A 26,714-nucleotide genomic window follows, 5' to 3' on the forward strand; every position below is an offset into this window, starting at 1 on the left:
CTTCACTGAAGCGGATGATTGTGTTCTCTTTCCGAGAATCCGCCTCTTCCATCCCCTCAGCACAAACAACATCTTAAAAATTGACGTAGTTTTCTTGAAATAAAATAACAAAACAGTTCAGCAGCAGCTTCTTTCTCATCCCTCCGGTATCTTAAGATAACACGAGAAGAGAATAATAACAAACGTTCTAACACATCAATTCCGTAAAACCGATTTTTGTTTTCCCCATTGAAGGTTCGAATTTCGTCATTTAAAGGGAACGGGAAAAATTTTTGGGGGAAAAATATTTGAAAAATAAAATACGTTTCCCTATGTGTTTATTGCTAGAATAAAATTTCCTCCAGCTTCAGTGGCCTCTGTTATTGTAGTTATTTGTTTAATTTGGAATCTGATTGTTGGCGATTTTTACTCGAAGAATTTTCACGGACACCCCGATAATTCGAGATGGGAAAAGTATGGATATTCTTACTAACACAGTAGACTCTAAGTCAGACATCTTCAACCTTTTTCCCAGTCGTGAGCACTGCCTGTACCTTATCATCAAAAGAACAGCACCCTTACGACAAGTATGAAATACGAATGCATGAAATCTGGATGATTTCAATCCTTGAATGCAATATGTACACGGTTTTTAATTGGAACCGTGATCAAGTTCTCGCGAGCACGAAATCGGGCACGAGCATCGAGCATTCTGAGCGCTTCAGGGAACAACGTGGTACTCGCGAGCAACGGGTTGAAGATGCCTGCTCTAAGTGATATATGCTTAACCCGTGGCCCGTGGCCTCAAACCTAATTTTGTAAAAATGAACTGGCACATTCCATGATGAAGGGAAAAATTTTCAGATCACTTAAGTGACCTGCGTCAAACCTACAGGTCATTCACTAACACACAGTTCCACATCACTTACGTGACCCGAGGTGCAGTTCCACGTCACTTAAGTGGTCCGCTGCACATTCCCAGATCACTTAATTGACTCGCGGCACAGTTCCAGAGCAATCAAGTGGCACGCGGAATAATTTACAGGTCACTTGAGTGGCCCACGTATATTTACAGATCACCCCCGCACAGTTCCAGAGCACTTAAAAGACCCGTTTCACAGTTGTAAATCACTCAAGTCAAGTGCTAGTAGTGTAGTAGTATCATGGAGGACGTCTCTCGGTGGATGCCGAATTCAGTAGGCGAGGCTTAAATCTAGTTGTAGACCAAAATTGAATCAACCTTTAGGAGAGTACGGACCACTTGATTGGTTTGAAAACATATCGCGGGCCGCTTGAATGACCTGCAACTACCAAGCGGGTAACATAAGTGATTTCTTATGTTCTTAAATGATGTGGAACTGCACCGAAGGTCGCTCAAACTCTCTGAAACCGTGCCGCAGGTAGCTTAAGTAATCTGTAAACGTGTCGTGAGCTGTTTGAGTGATCTGGAACTGTGCCGTGGGTAACTTGAGTGACGTATAACTGCACCGCGGGTCACTTAACTGATCTCTAAATGTGCCACGGGCAGGTTAAGTGCTCCGGAGTTATGCCACGGATCACTCAAATAATTTGTAAATACGCCGTGAGTGCCTTAATAATTTTTTAAAAATGAGCCCTTCAATTCAGTTTTGCAAAATTAGGTTTCAAGTCGCAGGCCACATCAGGTGAATCCGAAGGGCCACATTCGGCCGCAAGCCGGCGATTGATCAGGAATGTCATAAATCCATGATGGCGCATTAATCCCCCTTCTTTAAAAACACCTATACACATAGCAACGCTTCATGGACACTCCTCCGTATGGAAAAAGGATCCTTGACTGTTGCAATCGTGGATTCAATTCCGGGAGGCAATTAAAATTTCACTGCACATTCCGCAATTCATTCTTTAGAGGGATAATACTTGCGGAATCCTCTTGACCAGATTACCCACGAAATAAGTCATTAAGAGCCCAATCGAATGGTGAATTTTCCGTTGCTCAAATTAAGACAGAAAGACCGTCAATTTCAATCTTTCCCCACGCGATAAACTAGGCCAAAACTATTCCAAATGGAAATCCATGTTAAAACTAATTAAAGGGAATTACTAGCACTGACTACTCAAAAGTCACTCTTAATACGAGATTCTATCTGGGAAAATTTTACTCGCTCTTTCTCTCTCTCTGATTGAAACAGACTTCGGGAGGAATAAATTTAGTTCGAGTGGTTTTCTCCATTTTGAACCTCCTTGGGCTTGATTAGCTTTTATCGAAAATTTAGCTTTTATCGCTCTTCCGATTAAACTTCGGTGGGTATTAGTCTTTGCGCAACTTTTACGCGCTTTTCGACAATTAGATCTTGTCAACGTCGTCTTCCTTGACATCGATTCGGTAAATTTACCGATGTGATCAGACAATGTAAATTGAATGTTGATTCGATAAGTTCGTGAATTATCATGAGGGTAATCAAGTTTTCGAGTTCGCCAAATTGCGCTTCTCAATGAGAATCGATCTTCAAATATATAAATTTTCTGATGTTATGACATTAAGTAGAGAAATGAAGTAGCCGAGGAGTTGGTGAGACGTCCTCGCGTCAATCCAGCTTCACGTACTGAAATATACATCAGATCTCAGTTCTCGTTAGCTTTGTGACAAACATAATACGAAAATTTATCTATAACTTTCTATTTCGAAGTATTTTTTTAAATTATTATCGAAATATATTTTTGAAAAATTTATTTCCTATATCCTACCTCTATAAACAATTTTTGTTTCATCATCAGCATCAGTCGATTCACTGCTGGATGAAGGAAGGTCTCCTTTAAATTTTTCCATTTTACTCTGTCTGATGTTCCAGCCACCCAGTTGACTCCAGCCACTTTTCGGATCTCTTCAATCCATCTTGCATGGGGACGCCTTCTCGGACGTTTAACACCATGGGGGTACCAATCTAGAATACTTGTGGTCCATCTGTTGTCCTGTCTTCTTGTAATACGTCCAGCCCATTTCCATTTCAGACGTTTAATTCTTTCCATGATATCATACACCTTTGTGTGGTTCCTTATCCAAGTGATTCGTTTTCTTTCTCTCCTTGTGATACCTAGCATACATCTTTTCATGCTCCTTTGTGTTGTCTGTAGCCTTTGTATCGTCTTGCTTGTGAGTGTCCATGTTTCAGCTCCATAAGTCAGTGCAGGTCGCACACACTGGTTAAACACTTTTCTTTTCAGCAATAATCGCATGTGTCTCTTCAGAATTACACAGTTTTAGCCAAAAGTGTTCCATCCGATCCTGATTCTTCTGTTTACTTCATTAATGATCCCGTTGTACACGGTATTTTCTTGTCCCAGGCATGCATACAGAACTTTCTGCTTCTTCTATCTATCTCTGTGTTGTTGAGCAGAATCTTCTTCAAAGCGAAGGAATTGAACATAACTTTAATCTTTTGTAGATTCATTTTCGAACCCGCCTGAATACTTGCTTTCGCCATTTCTTGTATCTAGTTCGTCTGAATTACTGACGATAATAACAGTGTTGTCGGCAAAACGGAAATGGTTAACAAATTGCTTATATCAAACTTTTTTATACAATACATTTTTATAAGCTCTTTTGAAATTTAAGAAAAATTAATTATTTTGATTAACAAAATTCTCGAAACTAAATTTTTTTTCGAAAGTTCTAAAATTAATTTTTTACTAAATTTCTGAAAGTTTGTTTCGTATTGAAAAAAATTACTCACTCTAAAAAATGATTTGTAAAAAAATTCATATCTATCAAAATTAGAAAGATCTGTCGAGTTTTATGCGGCTTTTTTACAGTTAATAAAACTCGATTCCTTTCAAAATGTCTAGAGTTAAATTTCTAAAATTTATGAAATTGGATTAATTGAGAATTTTTGAAATTAAATTTCTTTCTCTTTTGAAATTAAATTTCTTTTTTTTCTCTACAATTGAAACAATTCCTACTATTATATTGTTTCAGATTGTAAATTCACCCAAAAACAGATTCCTGAAACTCTTTCTTTAAATTTTCTGAACTTTATCGAATTCATTTCCTTTTAAAATTTCTAAAGTTTCATTTTTTTAATTTAAAAATGTATTAATTTATTTTATAAAATATTCCATCTATTAAAAAATTTGATTTTTTTTTCGAAATTTAAAAACTTAATTTCTATAAAAATTTCTAAACTTCAATTGCTTTTATAATTTCTAAAATTTAACGTAATATAATTTTGAAATTAACGATTAGTTCTTTTAAAAGATAGCTTTTTTTTTGTTTAATTTCGGTCCAAAATGATAAAAGTTTATTTTATTTTGAAATTGAAATATTTATTTTTTTCAAAAGTTTAAAAAATAATAATTTAAATCTTCATTTTCTTAATATCGCTATTTTAATTTAGTTTCAATAAAAATTGAAAATTTCCAGAAATGTAGTTTCTTTTCAAATTTGGTGTCTTTCTTTTTATCCGATTTGTTTTAAAATTTCACAAAAATTGAATTCTATGAAACATTTCAATTTTTTCATTCAAAAAATTCTTTTTTTTAACATTTCAGTCGAACCCCACTTCATTTTTATTCTAATATTTATAATTCCAATTTGTTTCAAATTTCTAAATTTTCACAATTAACCTCACCCATCAAATCACGACATCGGAAGACAATCATCCAAACAAAGCGTTCTTTAAAAAATATATAACATCAAATAAAATTTATCGTATAAATTTTTTCTGCTTTTAGATTGTACGGAATAAAAGTAAGAGCTCGATCAAAGATTTAGCTCTCAATTGTAATGATGTCACTAAAAATTGAAGGATGATTCCAAACACAAACCATAAAATAGCAAAGAGTGAACCGAGATTTATTTAGGAGTTAAGGTTTTTTCGACGGATGATTTCATCGGGGAATCAAGTTAAGGGAAGAAAATCTTTTGATGGTTTCTTTTTTTCCCAACATTGCCTTTCGTCCAAAATCTATTTTTAGATCAAACGGAAGATTCAATTTTCCTCTTTTTCCTATTATTATTACAGTTATATTTTTTCAGTCCCGTTCCGTTTGGATTGTTCTTCAACGACGAAATCACAGTGTGTCAAAAAAAAAACACGAAAAATGATAAGAGAAACTGAGGAAAGAAAATATCTAGTTTGACGTTTTCGGAATTGTATCTTCTTTTCGGAGATTTTGTTATTTCCTGAAAGTTTTTTTCTATTTTTCACACGAAAGCTCAGTCTTTATATAACGATGATTTGGAGTTTCCAAAAGGAATGGACACGTAACACTTCCCTGAGTAACGCCAGACAAAAGAAATTGATTTGATCTCAAACATTTTTTCTCGATTTCTGGATATTTGTAGACTGTATACGAAAAGTTGTTTACTACATTGAATTGTTAGTTCCCATTTTTTTTTAAACTTTCTATGTTGTAATGACTTGTAAGTTATCGCAACGCAGCAAACTCCGGATCTATCACAACTACACTCGAGTGAAAAAAGTAAGAGGATTTGCACATTGTGTCTATTTGAGGCATCGTGTTGGACTGCTGCACACCCCTCCGTGTGTTTGACAGAGGGTTCCTGACTGCTAGGAGGTATAGAGAGGAGATCTTAGAGCCCTACGTTCGGCTTTTCAGAGGCGCAATTGGCACTTCGGTTCCTGTTCATGGACGATAACGCTCGTCCACATCGGGCTCACCTGGTCAACGATTATCTGGAAAGTGAGAATATTCGGCATATGGATTAGCCAGCCAGATCTGCTGACCTAAAACCTATAGAACATGTCTGTGGTGCTCTTGAGAGGGCAATTGCATCTTGCCACCCCGATTTTGAGCTATATCTGTTTCCTTGATAGTCAAATCTTTCTTGAAAAAAATAATGAGCAAGTAATCTCTCTGATTTTGTAAATTAATGACATTGAAACTGTTGCGTAGATGAGTGGCATATAAAATATTGTTATAAGGACCGTGTTTTTTGAAATCTTAGAAAACATTTTTGAATAATTTTAACAATCTCTCTCATGATATGGCAAGAGTGAAATGGGTTCAGATGACTGATGCATATTCCAGTTTAGATCTTATAAGGATATTAAAGAAGGGTACACTAAAATTTAGGATTTATGGAGAAAGCATTGTTGAAAATTTAATCTTTACGAGAAGCAATGTTGAAAATTTAATCTTTACGGAAAGTATTGTTGAAAATAGTTTCTCACTCTATGTGTGTGTATGAGAAAAATTTATATCTTTATGGGAAGCTTTGTAGAAAATTTTTATTGTTATGAGAAAGTGTTGAAAATTTTGTCTTCATGGGAAGCATTGTTGAAAATTTTTAAATTCATGTGCAGCATCATTAGAAATACATATTTATAAGTAACAGCATTGCTACTGACAGCAAGCTTATACTGACAGCATTGTTAAAAGAGCTTGTAGTTACTAACATTATTGTTAAAAAAAAACTTCTGTACTTATAGCCTTATTGGATATTCATCTTTTTTTTGTGACATAGTAAGTGAAAATTAATCTGTACTGAAAGAATTGTTGAGAAAACTCATTCTTCACATAAACTGTAGTTGAAATTCAGAAACTTTCTGTAATCAAATATTAGCAGAAAAATCATTGCCCAAGAAAAACGATCGTAATAATCATAATTTCAGTTACAAAATCAAAAATTCAATTAATCCGTGGTAAAAATTTCGAAAAGTAACACGTTTTCATTTCCCTGTCAAGAGACGAAAATAACAACAAATTTTGTGGAAGGTTGTCGTCTTAATTATTAGTAAAGAACATTCAACAGCATAAGAGAAATTTTCCTAATGAAATTGTTTCAAATGTAACAAGTATATCTAAGGCTCCCCATTTACGAAAGTTTGCGCACATTCCTTCCCTTCTTAGAGTTGTAATTATAGAAATCTGGGAATTTTAATTAAAACGGGATTTACCATCCCCTTTCCCTCTCCTGAAAACCTGTTCCTGTTTATCCTTTCGAATCACTTAAGTGTACTCTTTTCCCCGTGAAAAGTTCGAGTGTTAAGATCAGACAGCAGGTGGACAAAATCTCGAAAGAACTTGTCATTAACGCTTTCTCGCAATTATGGACAAATATTATTAGTCTCATTATGATGACAAAAAAAAGTAATTATTATTCTTCTTTTTTTTCTTCATTGTTTCTCTCATTAAATAATGAAAGCAAAGATCAAAGAATGAGTCATTAGGTTGTCTTTTTTTTTCTCTCCAGGAGTAGGGAAAGTTTCTCATTTGTTTTATTTATTATTTTTGTGACAAGAAAATTTTCTTTGTAAGAGGGAAAAGGAATTTTTATAGTTTACTCTTCATTATTATTACCTATTCCTATAGCTAATTTTTTTTCTTTTAGATAAATTTTAAGAAAGTGTAATTGAAAATCGCACGCATACGTCATTGTGAATTTGATCGTTTTGAAGTTTCATTGGTTAGGGATTCTTAACCTATGGGTCGTGACCCAAACTTGGGTAGCGGTTGGCTTCCGAGATGGGTCGTACAAAGTCACTGACAGCCAGGGATTTTTAAGCTATGATTTTTGAGCTGAATTGGGGCCCTACAAAAGATTACATTTGTTTTGCATAATTATAACCATTTTAAGAGAAACCCCAAGGAAAAATCTGCCCCGGGGCCGCCAGAAGGCACGCTACGGCCCTGTATAACACCGATGTAGTTAATTGTAGGCACTTTCGAAAGCTGGTGCGGTAGAAAAGATAGTGGTAAATTTTCCCGATTATTTTGGCAACAATTCGATTTCGAACTTTGTCAATCTTTCAGCGTTTGTAGCTCGCCATTATATCCAGATATTCTGATGTCCAGATATTCTGATAGAAATGGTGTGTCGCCTAATAGGATTTTTTTCCTGCTCTTTCCAAATACGCGTGTGCTTAGTTGGCATGTAGGTCAGTCACTCAGAAACATTACAAAGTGGTGTTTCTTCAGACTTGAGAGGCCATTTTTCTTCCATAATCTCTTTTCCACCATAACTCGAAAATAGTTGGAGATAGGACAGGGTTGCTATGATGTTTTATATTCCACTCGGGCTCATCTATCACCGATTTTCATTTGGCAGATTATTCGTGGTTCGCGCTGTACAATTCATCTAATAAATTGAAATTATTGTAGAATTTGGTAGCTCTAAATTGGAATTGAATTCAGCAGAGACGTGCACCCAAACTGATAAGGGAAAATGGAAACGTTTGGGAGGGGGGGGGGGTTCCTGTTGAAAACAACGTTATTATTTAGGTCGATGACCGAAATCCAAATTTCTGACGTCCTTGTGATGAATAGCGTCTCTCGACGTTCCTAATACCATAGCATTTTGGCTATGAAAGATGCAGCACGCGACTGTCTCTTTCTGAATTGCCAAAGGAGACAGAGAGAGATGATTAACGGAGTCACATATTTCGAGGGCCCATCTCTTTTCGTGTATTCGGCCTCTAGCTTAAAAGCAATGCTATTAGTCTATGAAATAGAGTATCTGCATATATACAATCTGTCGTCCAAAACAGAAAAGCTATAATTTCTCTCGCTCTCAGACAAGAGTTTCCTGTGAAATGTGTTCCACGTCGAGGCTCTCTCTCTCTGTAGCTGAATTTTCTTGATCGAATTCTATCGCTGGAGCACAAATTAAATCGTGGCTGTGTATCGCGAGCTTATGGGTATGAAAAATGAGCGCGTGAGAAGAGTTTTCCTTGGAAGCTTTTCGTGTCATGGAGCTTGAAGCTCTCTCTTTGAATCAACTGGCAAACACTTTACTTAATTATTCTTTGCTGTTTTGCATATTCATGCCGCTTTTGAATTAGTTACTGTTTTCACGAACGTATGGCGATTTCTAGGAGAGAATACCTACCGTGCGAAACTAATATCTTGAATTTTTCAGTGAAATTTTTAAAAATAATGCATGGTTCTTGATACAATCACCGAATGTCGTAAAATAGTGAGGACGGTACCAACTGCAAGTGAACCGTTCCTATAAAATCTCTTCTAGTGTGGTATTGTTGGTAGTAGGAAAAGGAGGATTTCTCTTGCTGGTTGCTGATTGCAACCTCCATCCAATGATCACCAAGTTAGCGCACCTTGAAAACAAGAGCATTTCTCATTCCCTTTCATCTTCTGCAGCCATCATGAATATTGCAATATGAGTGGTTCTTAACCACTCGTCCTTTGAGAGATTTGATTTCAGAGGATCCGTGAGCTTGGATGAGATAAGCGCTGAACGTTATTCTGTGAAGGGAATCTATGGCATTTATCTTACTGGCAAAGGTCCCTAGCTCTTAGCTTAGTGGTACAAAGGGTCAAGACCCCCCCCCCCCCCGAGACATGCGCGAGCATCAAACGAAAGTGAACATATCTCAAGCTATAAGAATATTTTTTGAACTTAATTCAACCATAGGAGGTTTTATCATTTTCTGGAGTGAAGTCTCCGGCACGGATCTGGATTGGACGTCAACCATATAAGACGTCTTCCCATTGCCGCAGTTGCAAGCGGCAGTACCTGGCATACATTTGTGTGTGTGGATTGGTCCTTTATTTAGTATGGCACCACAATGTATCGATAGGGTCAGCGTGTATCAAATACCTGTGTATTCTGTCTACGAAAGCTCTCCACTTTTTGATTCGAGAACTTGGAGACGTGTATGGAGATGACAATTCCATTTGCGATTAAATTTTCGTCCATATCCAAAAAGCTGTATCAATTCTGCAGCAATTCACACAGGCAATGGAAATATTGTCATCCACAGAACCTTGTTGTATAGCTCTAAAATCTAAATCAAATACAGTAAAACCCCTCTTTTGCGGTCACAGATGGAACAAAAAAATTCGTCCATAAAAGAGGGGTGACCCCCCCCCCTTTTTTCAAATATAGCAGAGGATTCTAATGCATAGTTTAAATATACCCGTAAAAGATGGGATGACAACATGTGAGGAGTGGCCGTTAAGAAGGGTTTTACTGTATTCTAATATTAGTTAGGATTAAATTCCATTCAAAAGTTTCATAATATTCTTAGCACTATCTATATCAACGCAAAAAATTTTCAAGTGTGTTTTTCCGTAAGCACTAAATCTGACAACTACACAAGATTGTTATGTATAACACAGAAGTTAAAGCTGCATCGTCGAATTATATAGGAAAATTTGCCTTTCCCCACAAAATATGAGACACATAATCCAACGAGAACGAATCAATCGCCCCTACCCTCATATTACCCTGGATCCTACCTGGATCGACCAACTCTGGACTAGAATTTAGTGAGCCTGTTGGGGGTTCTAAAAAAATGCAGGTCTATTTCAGCATCACTTTATCCCTTATAAAGTGATATACTTAGTCCCTATACTTAGCTGAAAGCAGCAGCTTACATATTTGCATACTTACTTAAGCGAAAATCATATTGCCAGATCTCATCCTGTCTATGGGAATGCGGTTCCTGGGTCATGCCTAGATTGCCCTATGATTTAAGATAGTCCAGGTTCTATAGGCAGTACTGCTGTATTCTGAAAGCGGTCGCATTTTCTCCGCATTATTCCACTGAAAGCTTCATTTCTTAACCCTTTAAGCGCACAACAGAAATCACTAAACCCCCCTGTGAAATGTCATATCTTTTTTAATGCGGTAGGCTCTCCCTTACGATTTTCACTGGATGCAAAGATAGCGGTATAGGGAAAAGTTTACTATTGAGAAATCAACTTTACAAAATATCTGGGCTCGCTCGTCAATGCTAAGGCTTTCAAGAAAGCGAGATATCGCGTTAATGCTACCTAACGGATTTAGATACGAATTTTTCCACGGCCTCTGTACCCCACCCTCCAGTATTTGTCATGACTCTTCTTTCACTTGATTTCAACTCATGTCCCCCTCCGGATATCTTAGGACCCCAAGGGAGCCATATGGTCCTGGTTGAAGACCACTGATCTGGACGATTATGAAAGGGTTAATCCTAAATGATCCAACTTTATTTTCTAAACATTATATAACTCATATGTATTAATAATAAAACATTTCATTGCACGGAAAAGTTTCTTACATGATAAATGATCTCCATAGCAGAAAAAAAAGGAAGAAAAAAGCACTTTTTTCTCAGATTAAGAGCAATTTATCAAAAGAGTAAGACTAATTTTTCATTGGAAATAGTCCACGAGAAAATTATTTGGCTGTTTCCCCCTAAGGGAAAAAAATGGAGGGTCGATGTGTTTATAGGCAAAATAAATCATGGATAGATACGTCGTATGCATTCATATTCTTATGTGACATCACATTCGATGATCGCTCATAACATATTTTTTGTTTCGACGCAATTCATCTTTATTAATAAATTAATAACCCGCCACGATAAAAATAACCTTAAAAAAAATTCCAACAAGAGATAAAAGTGCAAAAAAAACTCTTTATTCGTCCCTTTTAACCATAGTTTGATGCTAATTTATCGCTCTTTTCATTTTTTTTTAATAGGCCCTCATCAATCTTTTCAACCCCGTTATTTTCCTCCCCCCCCCCTTAAAATTTTATGTAATTTTTTTTTTTTTTTAAATGAAAATAAATTGCATTTTTCACTATGTATAGAGGAACCTGTCTATGTAACGCTCAACGTATTACATAATTCGCGAGGTAATTGAGCGTTAGCCAAAGCACCAACTGCTTCCTGCGATACACAAGTTACCGAGGAATTTTAAGCGCCATTAATCGCAGATCGCATTAACGAAGTGGAATAGAGATGGTGCGGGATGTGGTGTGTTTATAACGTGGGGAACGAAGAGGCCGGAATGTGTTTTACACCGATGGCGTTTGGCGTTCCATAACTCAGTTACACGATCCTGCCCGATAGCAAATCGGTTTCTCGGCTCTATATGCGTGTTATACTATCTTTTGTTTGACAAAATTTTGAATAAGAACTTTAAAAATCATGAGTATCATTTTTGATACGTTGTATTTAAATAGTGCGGTGTGTATTCATTTTTTTATATGTCTCCATAAATTAATTTACATTGGCATAGTTCGTTTTGATGTCATTTAGGGTAAAAAACATTTGCAGGGGGGGGGGGGTTTCAAATTTCTCGCTGTAGTGATTCCTGACAGCTTCTAAAACCTGCAAGAACTTCACATAAATTTCAAAATTCTGCATGCGCTTCTTTTCCTGAGCCTTCAAGATCAGTACGCGCCTCCAATTCGGCTTCCAGAATTTACATTCAACTCCCTTGACCTCCAGAAATCTGCATGCACCTCGCCCGAGCTTCCAAAGATCAAATCTGAATGTGCCTCACATAAACTTCAAAATTCTATATGCACCTTCACACGGATCTCCCAAAGCTGGATGTGTCTTCCCTGAGCTTCTCCAAAACCTGCACGCAACTTCCTTGAGCTTCAGAATTTACACTCATCTTCCCTAAGCTTCCGAAATAAAATCTGCACGTGCCTTCCTGACCTTCAAAAATCTTCATGCACCTTCTCTGACCTTTCTAAGTTGAACGGCCTTCCCTCAGATTCCAAAACAGAATCCGCACGTGCCTTGCCTGAGCTTACAAAATTAAATCTCCGCGTACCTCCCGTAAACTTCAAACTCTCCGTGTGTCTTTTCGTTTAGCCTTGAAAATTTGCACGAATCTACCTCTAAGCTTCCAAAATCTGAACGTACTTACTTTGAGCTCTCTGAATCTGCACGCATCCTACCCGAGCTCCCAGGAATAAATTCTTACGTGCGTTTCCATAAAATTGAAAACTCAGCACGCACTTTTTCTGGGCACCAATTAATTATCTGCGTGGTCGTTCCCTGAGCGGATTAGTCTCGCTTCGTCCTGCTAGAGTAGTAGTGGTGCTGAGTAGAAGAAGTGACGTCAGATTTATTATTATCCCGTATACCCCTTGGGGAAGGTTAGGGGCATGCAACCAATGCATTCCCCGAGTTTCAGAAATTCTCACCTCACTTGAAACTTTTAAGTAATACTACTGTTATTTCACCCCACATAAACCTCGTGAACATTGAAAACTTAACACTGAGTATATAGAAAATTTGAACGTTCTCTTATCTTCTCAGTGAAACCGGCCTCATAGTTCCACAAAGTGTGAGTTGTTCATTATTTTCGGAGAATAAGCATGTATGGTATGTGAACAAATTCATTTTCAAAGGCGGAGCCCGGAGACGTAATTGTAAGCCTATACGCTTCTTCACGAGCCTGTTATTGAAAATATCACGGAATGCAGGAAAGCATAATTCAATCATTTACCATCCCCGTGCGTAGTTTAAGATGAAAAGATCATAAATCTCTCATCACAAAATACGTAAGTGACGTCACAAGTCTCATCGGAAGTTTTCACAGACTCGGTTTCAGACGGGACCGACCTTTATTTAGATATTCCATTTTGCCAGTAAGTCATCCGTATCCTCTTTTACAGCAGACATATATCGTATTCCCAATGCTTCCCGTTGACTCATAAATCATGACTCGCGACGGAATATTATATATTATGTCCACGTATTCATTCGTAGCCTTTTGTTTCCCTCCTGTAACGTCTTGTTTGCGAACTAATATTTAATAACGCTATCTATTTTGCATTATAAACGCTGCTGCCAGACGTAATACAATTCAAAACGGTCCTTTTGCAAATGGCAGCCGAAAACGTTCCCTCTTCGTCCAGGAATCGTGACTATTCAATTCTACGAGAAGATTTATTCTCCCGCGTATATTTTAGAGAAGAGAGAACGCTTGTTTCTCTCTCTCTCTTCCATCTGTGGGATGAGAATCTTCACTCTGTATAGCACTATCCTAAAAGCTATTCGCACGGTCCGACGAACGGCGGTGAATTATATTTACCCAAGAAACACACCCACCCTCTCTGAAGTTTTCTCCTTGAAACGCCATTTTGAAGGGTTTCCAGCCATCCCAAAATTCTCTATACACTTATGTTGTGTGTGTGCGGCAGACTCTTCGAAGAATCGGAAAACCTTCATTGTTACGTGTGAGGATTCCGAAAATCTTGACCGAGGAGGTCTCGCATCTCTCCCGAGATTTCGGACAAGTGGCGGCAAAACCGATAAATTTCGAGTTGTTCCCGTGAAACAAAAGTTCTTTATGAAATGCTTTCGAAAATCCCACGGGGTTGTCTTAAATACAATTTCTCCGTCGTAACGGGAATCGATAAATTCCAATGAAACAACGTCGTTGATTCGAAAACCTTTACAATTTCTATATACGTATAAATTGATAAAGTTTCTTTATGTGAGTGAGAAATTACAGAAACTCGTCGGATTTCTTAAGCGAAGAAATTTTCGGTCAATAATCACAAAAAACAAATAAATAGACTTAATACTGCGCAATTAAACCGTTTGGAGGGTGACGTCATCTTCGGAGAACAGTAAGGTACATTCGCTTGTGCAGAATCGGAGAAAGCAACCCATATGGAAACCAAAATTCAGTTGTGTTCATTATAAGAAGACACCACTGACGTTGAGCCCACAGAGGACTGACTCATGATCTCAAAGGACATGACGCTTACACGAGGAAAACTTTGGAGAGATGCCCAGGTTTTACAGTTTACAGACGTCCCGTATGCTCAGAGTGTTGATGCGTGGCATTGTAAAATCACGAATCATAGTGGGGAGCTCAAAGAACCCTGAGCCTTTGCACATCCTACTGTTTCGAGAGATACCACCTATGAAAACGATTCGCGTTTTCCCGCTGCAATGACAAACTCGAAAAGCTACATAAAGTCATCTTAACTTATTCACGAGCAGAATTTTAGCAATGAATTTGTGTCTTTCATTACTCATTCCCACAAATCCTTCATTACCCATTCCCTCAAGTCCTTCATTATCCATTCCCTCAAGTCCTTCATTACCCATTCTTATTCTCGGTTTTTTAACCGGCTTTTTGGTTCTAGGCATTATTCCCGAACCCTTTTATACGCTAACCTCATCTTCCTGGGTATGTGTGGGCATCTCTTTCTCCGCGTACCTTCTCTATCTTCTATCAATAAACGAATTTATTTTATCGTTATACACTATGGGAAAACGTGCTGGACCGCTCGATCATGATGATTTTATGCTGCTTACGAAATGTGAGTCGTAGCGGGCCAACCGTTCTTCTTTGTGGACAATATCTGTCTGCTCCTGATCGGATACGTGTATTAATGCCTACGGTGACTTTTTCCAGCAAATAAAAGTTCGCTCTGAATTCCGTATAAATTGTGTGATTACTTTAATTCTGCTACAAAAACCAATGGATCTTATCATTCGTCTCAATCAAACCATTCGACCGGGTTTCCATTACATTGGCTCTCATATTTCTGTAGGCGTTTTGGTGGTATTATTCTTGGCATTAAGCCCCACAAAAGAAAACTCTGTATTATCTTATCTTTACCGGGTACACAAAGTTAGAATTCCTAGAAAATTAAATTCTTGAAAGATTCTCTCATTCCTTTTTCATTATTTTTGCGCTTTGCCAGAGTCATACATCACGGTAAGCAACTGAACTGAAGGCAGAAAGAAAAAAATGCCTAGTAGCTAAGTTTTGTAATTTTGGGAACTTTCTCCGTCGAGCTTCAAACGAAGACAACAAAGAAAGCCCGATGCCATCGCGAACGAGACAAAATTAACCTTCTATTCGGTGACATCGGGCTCTTAATTAGTTGAACTGGTTCCCTCGTGTCTTTTTTTCCTTCTCCTTAGACTATTCTCATGCAAATGGCGGCGCTAAAATCAGAGTCGAGTGAAAACTTAATGCGTAACTTCCTCACCGATTCCAGTAATTACGTGTTTGGACTTCACTCTTCCACTTCCTAACATCATTCTTTTTTCTTACATAGCATTAATTCAATAAAATGCTTTTGTTTAATTAAATATTCTTTGCTACACACAATCCTTATGATGTTGCTAATCACCAGATTTGCTTATGGATCTATGTAGCCGTTAAGGCAGTGGTTCTGCAACTTCTGACTCTCGTGGTTCCCTTGCCTAAGGCCGGGATTACACTATAAAGGTTTGATGAAAGATCCTTTGCAAAACTTAAAACAAACCCGATGAGCCCACTGAACCGATAGGCTTATTGATTGCATTTTTGTAAAGGAATTTTTCTAAAACTTTTATAGTGTAATGCCGACCTTAGTGATAATTTACCCACAGCTCCTTTCAGTGAGATGTGTGGTATTGTGGTGTCCTCACTCAGCTACCATATTATCTCAGGGTCGGCTGGCAAGTCAACAAGGGCTCAACCGAGCATTCGGGTTCACTTGGGAGCTCCCCATTCAAAGCTCATGGCTACAATTTGACATGGGTGGAGATACAAGGGGGAGGCATGTATCTCCCAGAGTCAAAGGTATAGTCGACCGACCTAATGTATGTATATGCGTATATATATATATGAATTGACATCATCATAATCATCATCATGCCCTCTCAGCAATCATCGCCATTGCTCCCCCCTCCCGGACTTTCGAGTCCGATTGCGCCGTCACTGAGATAGGCAAGTGGTCATAATGACGGACTCGCATCGCGAGGTTTCGGGCTTGAACCCCACCGGCACCGCAATGGTGGTCGTTTCTGAAGTGGTTTTTCTGTGGTTTCCCACTTTCATACACGAAGTCGAACGAGATCTCCCCGTTAAAAGTCTCACAACTGAGAGTACCAGGAATACAACGATGCAATTAATCAATCATTGTACTTCCCTCATGGTTAGAAAAATTGACGGCAGATGACACCACTACACATAATAAGCATTACACAGAAACGAACTTAACGTTAGGTTCACAACACGTGCGCACGCATTCCGACATGTACAAATTCGTTAGAAATCCCGTGGAGGAATGTGTACAAGGTGCATGTACGGTTATGTAGTAGTAGTTTATCTCCACCCATGTTTAAGAACCTTATTCGCAGGAGAGTAAGAGTTGTACCAAAAGGCAACTGCCAGGCAGCACCCTAAAAACCGCGCCAATTAAACAACTGCTCGTGAGGCGACTGAACTTTGGAGGCTGGACCCCGACTGGCCAAATGTCGCGTGACAGCTTTGTGTACTATGTGTTTATTTGTATGCTGTGTATATAATCGTTTACGTGGCCCCGCCCAGGGGTTTCAGGTTCCTGTAGATCCGGGGGGAGCGCACACTAATGCTGCCGATGCAATTCAATCTGTAGTAAATGCTTATGGTGATAGACCGGCTGCTATAAATTTACCTTCACTTTTCCCTATTAATGATTTACACTAGCTGTTTCGCTACTCCGTGACTGTCATATACCTACAATGCTCTCATGACAGCTAGGCAAAATGTCGGATAAAAGTCTGATTTTGATTGATCATATAAGTATGGGTATACATCTATATCCTCTGCTTGGTGCGGCACCCTCGACAAAGTTTGATGACGCCCCTGGGAGCCGCGACGCACACTTGGAGAACCCCTGCCTTACGGCCATACAAAGTACTTTACTGGTAATTACTTAACTCTCTCTTGCTTGTATGGAAGAGACTTAACGTCTTCACAGAAAAAAAAGGGACTTGAACCATTTTGCTGGATTTTTATGCCTAGTAATTCTTGATACTAACCGGCCTGTCAGAAAGGGTTTTATTCGTTCGTGTGTAAATATAACGCAGGTATATAAACAATATCGTTCTTCTCTGCTCTACGGAGCATAAAGTGCAAAGTGTTGCCACCACCAGAGCGAGAGAGAAAAAATAGTTTCTGTGTGAAGTGTGAGAAAATCTTATCACGCAGAGAGGTAATATAACAGATCCTTGCGGGATACATATTTTTGGTGGTTTGGTGTTTAAAAAAGCCTTCCGGCCACTGGGTCAATGTGCTACGGTTTCCGTTTTGTCATATTGGGCCTTTGACTACTCTTGACCCGAGGAGAGAACCGAATCCGTATGAGAGAGAGAGAAAGGTCATAGTCTACGTTAATTTGCGTGCATTGACATAAATTCCGTTGCATAGAGTCATCCTAATAATATCGATGTAGACGCATAGGGTGAGTGTGTAAGAGGAACGAGCGAATAATTAGGGTGAGGATGTTTGCTCGTGTGTGTATTAAAGCGAGATTGGAGCTCTGTCTCACGCGTCAATGAACAGATGGGCTTTTCATACTAGCATTAATAAAATTTGGGGTATTTAATGCAATTTTAAGGACTCGTGAGATCATACACGCATAACTCACATGTTATAATTTTTTAATCATGAAATTGTGATCGTTCATGGAGTTATTGATACAAGAAAGATACTCTCCCAATCTTTTTTTTTTAATTTGAACTAAAATTTCGTTGTCCACAATCTAAAATGGCATAATGTCGTAAATGGCAATAACTTCAGAGAACCAAGATGATACTTTCCGGCATTTTTCGTTGGTTTCGTAATTCAAGGCCGTAACTAGGATTTTTGCCGCCCCCCACAACTTTAAAATTCGATAATTTTGTGATGGTGTTCTTTGTTCCACCTAAAACTGCCACGTCCCTTAATTTTTCCGCATCAGGCAGTGCCCCCCCCCCCCACCCTGCTCTAGTTACGGCCCTGTCGTAATTGATTCAACAAATTGTTCCTATATCGCGAATCACAATCTTAAACAAAAGAGATGGTCAAAAAAGCCGATTCTAGACATCATTGTTTCTCAACCTTTCTGAAAACAAGGACCAGTGCAATGACAAACAATTCGACGGACCACTTGTACCCGTATTACGGGACATGCTGATATATAATTGTCGTTGTTCCCATTTTTTTTATACATTTGTGTCCCGTTTTTTCAACGGTACTTATTTGACTTTGCAAAAGATTAACTAAACTAGTGAATACACAGCGTTTTCATAACATATCAAGTTATATTGAGATAATTATGGCAAAAAATTTTAATATTCATCTCACATATTTGTCAAGTTTAAAGTTTTGTCCTCAATTCTTTTAGAATTTTATCTACGTTTTGGTGGTAGCCTTATTGTGCCTATTTCAGAAAATGTGTTTTGATGGCAATTGGGGGGCGATGTACCGCATTTTATAGATTGTTATTTGAGATCCAAAAATTTACTGAATTTTATTTTTCCTCAATGAAATATGGTCATCAGATCATTTGAATATGTTTATTTGTATTTTCTTGAAATACTATAATTTTTGTTAACTGCGATTTGTAGCAGCCCTTCATTTACCAACCCTAATATTAGCCCTACTATACACCCTTCAGCAATTTTAGCAGTAATTAACAACTTGCATTTAGAGCTATAAAACTAAATTTTCGGCAAAATTTTGGAATACCCCGTATTTAGGACAGCAATTTCTTGCATTCTTCTCGATGATATAAGGGGAACCTAAATATTAGGGCTAGTACAATCAATCGATTAATCGGTCGGTTAATCGATCAATTGTTAATCGCAGTTAAAAATATTAGTTGAGTTAATCGACTCCATCAATTCGACTAAAATTTTTATTAAAAATTTATGAATTAACTTGATTTGTTTGAAAAAACTGATAAGATATGTCTTATAAATCATGTTTAATACAGAACATTTTGGATAAGTGACTGAATTAAAAAATATTTGATGACTTCAATTTCAAATTGAGTGTGATTGGAGTTTTAGAAAAAAGACAAGACCAAAATTTATTGTCTCCACTATGAACAGTAGTTTTTCGTATTCTTGCAAACATCAGCTCATCTCCTCACAAGTACCATTCGGGAGAAGTTTCTAGAAAAACAATCAACAGTATAATCCAGAGGTCTTCAACCTCTTTCTACTCGCGAGCACTGCTTGTACCCATCATCAAAAGAAGAGCACCCTGACAGCAAGTTTGGCATACGAATGCATGAAATAGAGTGATTTAAATCCTTGAATGGAATTTGTGCAAGGTGTTTTATAGGAATGCTGATCAAGTACTCGTGTGCTCTGAAGAGTGCCTGCTCTGAAGTGTTGGAAATCCTACGTAAAAAGGGACATTGACTTGGTTGAAAGAGTGCAGAGAAAAGCAACGCGCGCGCCCTTGTTAATACACGGGGCTTAAAGGGATATGATTATTGAAGTGTTGAGGTGTCGCAGGGAATTTTTCTCCAACAGGAATGTGCATAAATGGAATAGCTCACTCTCGGGTGTCGTGAATTCCACCAAAATTGACACATTTCTTGAAAAATACGATAAATCGCGAAGCTGTCCATACTTAGATGAAGACAACCATAATTTCTTATGGGCAGTGTTCTGTATTTTTCTTACGGTATGTAGTTTTTCATGATTGCTCCTATCTATTTTGAGGTTATTTTGAATATCTTTTTCATGGTCCCTTATTCCTTGTGGGCATTTTTCTTTCAGCCACCGCGCTGGGGTGGGCGTTTTGCCTGTTGTGGCTTTTGTATTTGCAAAATATGTATGACACGACGTACGACGATATAAAATCAGGATGATAATAAAATTCCATTATTACCCACGTCCTTAATACGAAAGAAAGACAGCAATTACCACGAATGTCATTTTGGGAATGTTTTCACTCGAAAACTTGTTTCATTCCTCGTCCTGTATATGAAGAAGCGCGCGAGTGGCGTGGTGGTAATATGCTCGTCTATCACCGTGAAGGTTGCTGTCATGGTCCCAGGTTCAAATCCGAGGGAGGATAGAGATATATTTTCCATAGCTTGAGGCAACCCCAGGTATACAGCACCATTTCCATCTTATCAATGGCAGCAAATTGCAATATGACCAGAGTAGATGTTCGGTGAAGTAGTATATATGAAGATTGTTTTCCCAACCCTGTATTTTTCTGCGCAATTTCGATTTGTCTTCGTGCTGGAGTTTTTACATTCACACTTAGCTGCTCCAGACTGCATATAAATTTAAAATTTACCAAGCTTTAGAAAATGGATCATGAAATGAAGCTTGTGACAAATTCCACCTTTAACAACGCACCAAATGATCTCCACAACAAATCACCTGCATCTATCATTCGTGAAATAAAAACAAATTCAGTTGGAATCAATCATCTCGGAAATGTCACTAAACTAGCATCTTGTCCTTTTCTAGCCGTTTTGCACTCATTCAAGAAAAGAAATTTCGCGGAAAACGCCAAGTAACATAGAATTAAGGACAATCAGCGCTTTCGGAATCATTTCCACTTCACCTGAAATTGCCAATGATTAGTATCTTGGAGACAAGGCAAGAAATATTTCACCGTTACCAGCTTTCCTTCCTTTCTTTCTTTCTCCTGATCCCGGGATCAGCGTCCAAAGACTAAAAGTTGCGAGTGTCTTTCTTGGCAAACTTCCATTTGTCTTCAAGTCGTTGTTTTTACTTCTCCGTTGTCTTTCCGGTCTCTTTGTTGGAATTTCCATTACTTTATTTTTTCTTTGGAATCTTTCTCTCTGACCTCTCTTTATTTATATATATATATTAGTGCTCCTATTTCTTTCTGTAAGCCTCTTCTTTTTTTTTTCCTTTTTTCTGGAAAACTGAGACATCTATTACCACATTGCTGCTCGTGGCAAAACAAGGAGAAATGTTATATATGCCTCTTTTTTTTCTATCCCTTAAGGGAGTGTAGAAATAATTTTCTCCGAAGAGAGAAAGAGAGGAATTTTTTTCTTTTCATATTTAGTATGTGGACATCGGTTTCATGGTCATTACAGGCCATTTCAAGAGAAACACTTTGTAAAAAAACTAGACGGTAGTTGGAGACATGTGAAGAGGATGGAGAAAAGAAGATACTTGAGAAGATTTACGAGATCTGGAACAAAGAAACTGAAACGAGATTGGATTTTTTTTTTTTTTCGTGAGGAAAAATGAGTTAGTTACGAGAAAATTTCTCAAAAAAAAGTTTTTTCTTTTAAATTACATTTTACGGTAGGTTTTTTACCCTCGTTGCCATTATATATAGAATAATGATACCACGAGAATGAGTCAGCTGTGAAATTTCATTCCAGGAGCAAGGATTGAAAGAAATACCAAAATAACGTTGCGTTAGTCATCAGAAATGAAAATTTCGTGGGTAAAATGTGATTTTCTTTGCGATTTTGAAAATCGGGGGGTGCAAATCGAAAATACTGTATAAAAATTACTAGAATTAAAAAAAAAAAATTCTGAGTTAGGAGAAAAAAGATGGCATCACTGCAAACATATATATAACACATCCACTTAGAGACCATACATGCTCAACCCATGGCACAAATGTGGCTTTCCTAGGGTTACCAGATTTGAAAATTGTAAAAGTAAAACACCTGCACGCGTGCACCCCGAGTGACGTAACTTTCCCAATTTTCACAACAGATGGCGCCGCTATTCTGACCGATGAAACCTTCCTCAACAATCATTTTCCGCGACTAAAACAAAACCACAAAAAAAAAAAAAAAAATCTGGAAATTTCCACGGTTATTGGCCAATGGAGAAAAAACCCTCAAAAACATTCATGTTAATGAACATATATGTTTCAAAGTGGGGGAAAAACAAAAATAACTCCGGAAAAATGAAAAGGAGGACAAAAGGGGGTGAATTTTCCAAAACGTAGGAGGACGCTTGAAGTGACATCAGAAAGGAAGACGTCTGGTAACTCTAAGCTGGCTCTCGGCGTCATCGTGATGTGGCCTGTGACCTCAAACTCCGACACAGTTCTAGATCACTCAAGCTACCCAAGTCACATTCTTGGGCCACCGAAGTGGCCAGTGGTGCAGTTCCAGATCACTCGAGTGGACTGCTGCACAGTTTCAGATCATCGAAGTGACCTGTTGTTCAGGTCCACATCACTCAAGTAGCCAATGGCACATTGTTTGAATTGGACCTCACCGCTGACTGTTTGACGCTCATGAGATTCAGCCACACGCGCATCCGCACCATCGGACCCTCTTCGCCTGCACCGCTACACCACTAAGGGACGGTGGTTATAGTCACGTATCTACTTCAAACCTCATAATACCACCATAGCTGCCTTCCTGGTGCTCACCTTAGATTGCCAATTTAGGTCTGACCGGCGGCACATCTGCAGATCTCTTAAGTGGCCTGCGGCATAGTTCTAGACGCTCAAGCGGCTTGCGGCTCGTTCTCAGACAACTTATACGAACCGTGGCGAATTTCCACATCACTTTATAGTGATCCGCGAATATTTCCACACCAAGTGATCCGTACTCTCTAAAAGGTTGAGCAGATGAGCTCTCTTGTCTCAGACATACACTTATGCAGTACTATCAAGGATACCACATAACGCACCTCGTCAATGTTTTATGATTCGTTTCTAATTCGTTTCAAAGGTGTCTGAAAGGTTCATGTTACAAATCATGTAACACAAAGAAAATTATCAACAGTTTATTTTGTGCTAAAATAGAGGTGGTTTTTAAACAAATCGTTTTTGTTTTCATCCTACTATTGCTGCCAGACCATAAACTATTGCTACCGTATCTTTTTCAAATAAACTGCGGCCAGATCTTTTTGAAACACTGCTGTCGGATCGTTTTCTAACCATTACTATAAAATATAATTTTAAACCATTCCTGCTATATATAGATCATAATTCATTTCTGCTGGTTCATGAACCGTTACTACCAGATCATAAACTATAAATCGTTGCCGCCAGATCATAAACTATAAATCGTTGCCGCCAGATCATAAACTATAAATCGTTGCCGCCAGATCATAAACGATAAACCACTGCTTACAGATCATAAACGATAAACCACTGCTTACAGATCATAAAAAATTAACAATTATCGCCAAGTCATAAGCTACAAACCATTGCTGCCTGATCGTTCTTTTGAGCTATCTTTGTGAGATAATAAACTATAAAAAACTGTTGCTGTCCCAGATCGTTAATTATAAACCATTGCTACCAAGTCATAAACTATAAACCATTGCTACCAAGTCATAAACTATAAACCATTGCTGCCAGACAGGGCCGCAACTGGGGGGGGGGGGGAAGCAGACGGGTCTGGTGCCCCGGGTGCTGAACCAGAAGGGGGCACCAAATTCACCCTTTAACTGCTTCTTCTACATTACAAGGGGCATCAAAATGCCGGCTTGTCCCGGATGACAAAGTATCTAGTTGCGGCTCTGCTGCCAGATTATTATTGCTGTTTTTTTAGCAATTCCTACCAGATACTTTTTAAAATCATCCTTACATTTATCTGGTCAAATGTTCTCTCTGATTCTTTTTTTTACCTGCACGGATCTGATTTTTCTATGCGTGACAATCACCAATAGTGAGTTTTGAGATTTGTGTGCGCGGAACCACTCTCTTTCTTTCACTATGCGAGGCCGCACAGCCGCGCGGATCCTTTTCAGAGGAAACATTGGTCTGATCATAAACCCTCCTTGTCGAATCATAAACCTTCACTGCGAGATCAATTTTTCGAACAATTGCCACCACATCATAAATCATAGTTTTTGTTGTTTTTTTCCGATTTAAATCCCCAAATTTTTAGTATCGTCAAAAGTCACTCATATAATTGCCAATACATAATATTTGGCATCTTCATAAGATTTCAATTTTCTGAAAATTTTCATAGATTGAAATGTTTATAAGCAAATTTTTTTTTCAGCTCATCGATCATATCTGTTGCATGACGTATTTGTACATTGTGTGATGAAGTCGTGAAATCCCATAGTTGCATGTCCGAACGTTTCCCAGTTTTAGAGCAGGGTCATTTGTCTTTATTTCAGTTGTGATCATCTCTCTCCTGCCCCTGGAAATAGCCCGTATGTGAAATTGCATGAGTGAAATTCCGTAGGTCTTCTTTGCGATGTGACTGTATTATAAATTGCACTTCTCTCTCTCCCGACTCTCTTGCTGATGTTGAGTTTGTGTATGTAATTTTGAATGTGATTGATTTATTTATTTTATGTTGCTTTCGATTATTATTTTTGTTATCAAGTTATGTTTTGGTGAATATTCCTTTTTGCTTTAAACGTGTTTGATGCAACTTGTGATTTTCATTTCCAGAAGTTTCTTTCGATGATTTTGCGGATGATGTTCGGCCGATCGGTAAGTAACTAGAGATGTAGTTCGTCGGTTTTAATGTAACTTACACCTGGTATAATATGCTAGTAAAGGAGAAGAAAGGTTGATTCATAATCATGGCCAAATCTCGTTTTACGATTCAGCATATGTAAGATCAATACTGGGGAAGAAGAAAGGGGGGGGGGGGGATAGCTGCCAATGTAGTGGCTAACCCCCCCCCCCTCCCAGCCTTCCTGGGGGTAGCTAAGAAACTGAACTTGTTCCTGCCGCATTCTAGCCGTATGTCTCCATGCCTCAAAGTGGCCATCATGGCCCAATGATGGAAACTTTGACCACTTGATGTTACAAGTTTTATAATACAGCGGGTGACTGGCATAATGATTGCTTCCCTTGGTACCAGCTATAATAGGCCTTTTATGGTTTTTCACACCTTCTGACTCTTCCTGCCTCTATCATACTCTTTTTACCCCGGCGGTGACCTATCGGTTAGAAATTCTTCGGAATATGGACTGGGTCGCCGTTTCGGTTGGTAAGTAAGTAAATAAGCTATAATAGGCCAAAGAGATCCTCAGGTGAGGGCTTATTAGGAAAGGCTCTAATTCGACTTTAACTCATCAAATTACTCAAAAATTCATTTAATGATGTCGAAAAAAATTATTTCCGTTGCATCGCTATCATTTTGTGCACTTGGAGGCTGGTAGATCGGAACGTACAGCCACAGAACCAATTCCTAAAAACTATTATTGCACAACTATCGAGATTCGGACTCATGCCTCTCTCTCGAAACCTCAGGTCGGTGCACAATTATCAATCTAAACCTTCAGATTAGGATGTAAACTTTTATTTCCGGTTGTGAGTAAGTTTCCCAACCGGGGGTGCGGAAGAGCATTTTTGGGTGTGCGAGATGGGAAAAAAATTACAACATGTTGACTGATTATTCAAGAAAAATTAAATGATAAAAATTGAATTTTTCAATCCATAAAAAAATAGGAATCATACCAATATTTTGACTCCTCATCTTCTGACTTCTGGTCGCAAAAATGTCATGAATTTTGGGCAAGTTTCTTTTTCGATTAGCGATCTTCCTTCTTTTCCATTTCGATTGAGAGAAAATACTATTATTTACTTGAACTATTTCGTGATTTGTTAACATTGGTGCCTCGTGTTATTAGCTTGTTGTGCTTAGATTTGATACTGTCGTGACTCTCATGACTCGGAAGAAACGTCAAAAAATTCAGTCAAGTGTCAAAGAAACATTAGTTTATAGTTGTTGTGGCAGGAATTAATATACATATATATATATATATATATGTATAAATCTTATTTTCCAAATCTCAAAAACAATTTTAAAAATAGGTTGTTTTTTTTGTTCTGTTTTGTTTTTTTTGAATTTAAAAAAAAAAGAATGAAGCCAAAATTAGCCATTAGCCATACAGCCGAAAAGATATTAAACAATAAGTAAAAGAATTCATAGAAATTAATTATTGGGTAATTAATGTAATCAGAAACAGAGAAAAAAAACCTGAATTTTCTAACAGATAAAAAAAAGCGCATTATCCAAGGGGGTTGCGGGAAGGAGAAAAAAGGTTGGGAACCACTGTTTTGCATCCTCAAATTACTACGATTAAGGGGGTGATCAACCTTTCTTACGTAACTCCTACAGTGTATTGTACTTTTTTTTTTCTTTCCCATCGCACTGCATGATATATTGTCCTCCTGGCATGCGATAAAAATGTTCGTATGAATTTTTTCTGAAGCTGAAATCTTTTTCCTTTTTTCAAAAAAATTAAAACTGTGCATTTTTCTAATGTATTAATGAGGGAAACAGAAACATAAAATAAGTTAGTATTGAAATCCTGAAGAAGCTGTACCAG

The 26,714-nt window shown here is 38.0% G+C and overlaps 1 protein-coding gene across 6 annotated transcripts in view; it reads left to right on the forward strand.

Moving 5' to 3' along the window:
* Nucleotides 1–26,714, forward strand: part of mmd (disintegrin and metalloproteinase domain-containing protein mind-meld) — a 213,881-nt gene that overhangs the window by 99,376 nt on the left and 87,791 nt on the right. For 3 of the 6 annotated variants that reach the window (XM_089248253.1, XM_089248249.1, XM_089248250.1), the window contains exon 2: nt 24,823–24,864. In XM_089248253.1, coding sequence (XP_089104379.1) covers nt 24,823–24,864 — 42 coding nt within the window. The remainder of the gene's footprint in view (nt 1–24,822; nt 24,865–26,714) is intronic. The other 3 variants (XM_089248252.1, XM_089248247.1, XM_089248251.1) reach the window with 1 other exon arrangement.

The sequence above is a fragment of the Pholcus phalangioides genome, unplaced genomic scaffold (genome assembly GCF_987345545.1).
Source record: "Pholcus phalangioides strain wild (caught in Gottingen) unplaced genomic scaffold, Ppha-v1.0 ptg000019l_1, whole genome shotgun sequence".
In the NCBI taxonomy this organism is placed as follows: Eukaryota; Metazoa; Arthropoda; class Arachnida; order Araneae; family Pholcidae; genus Pholcus; species Pholcus phalangioides.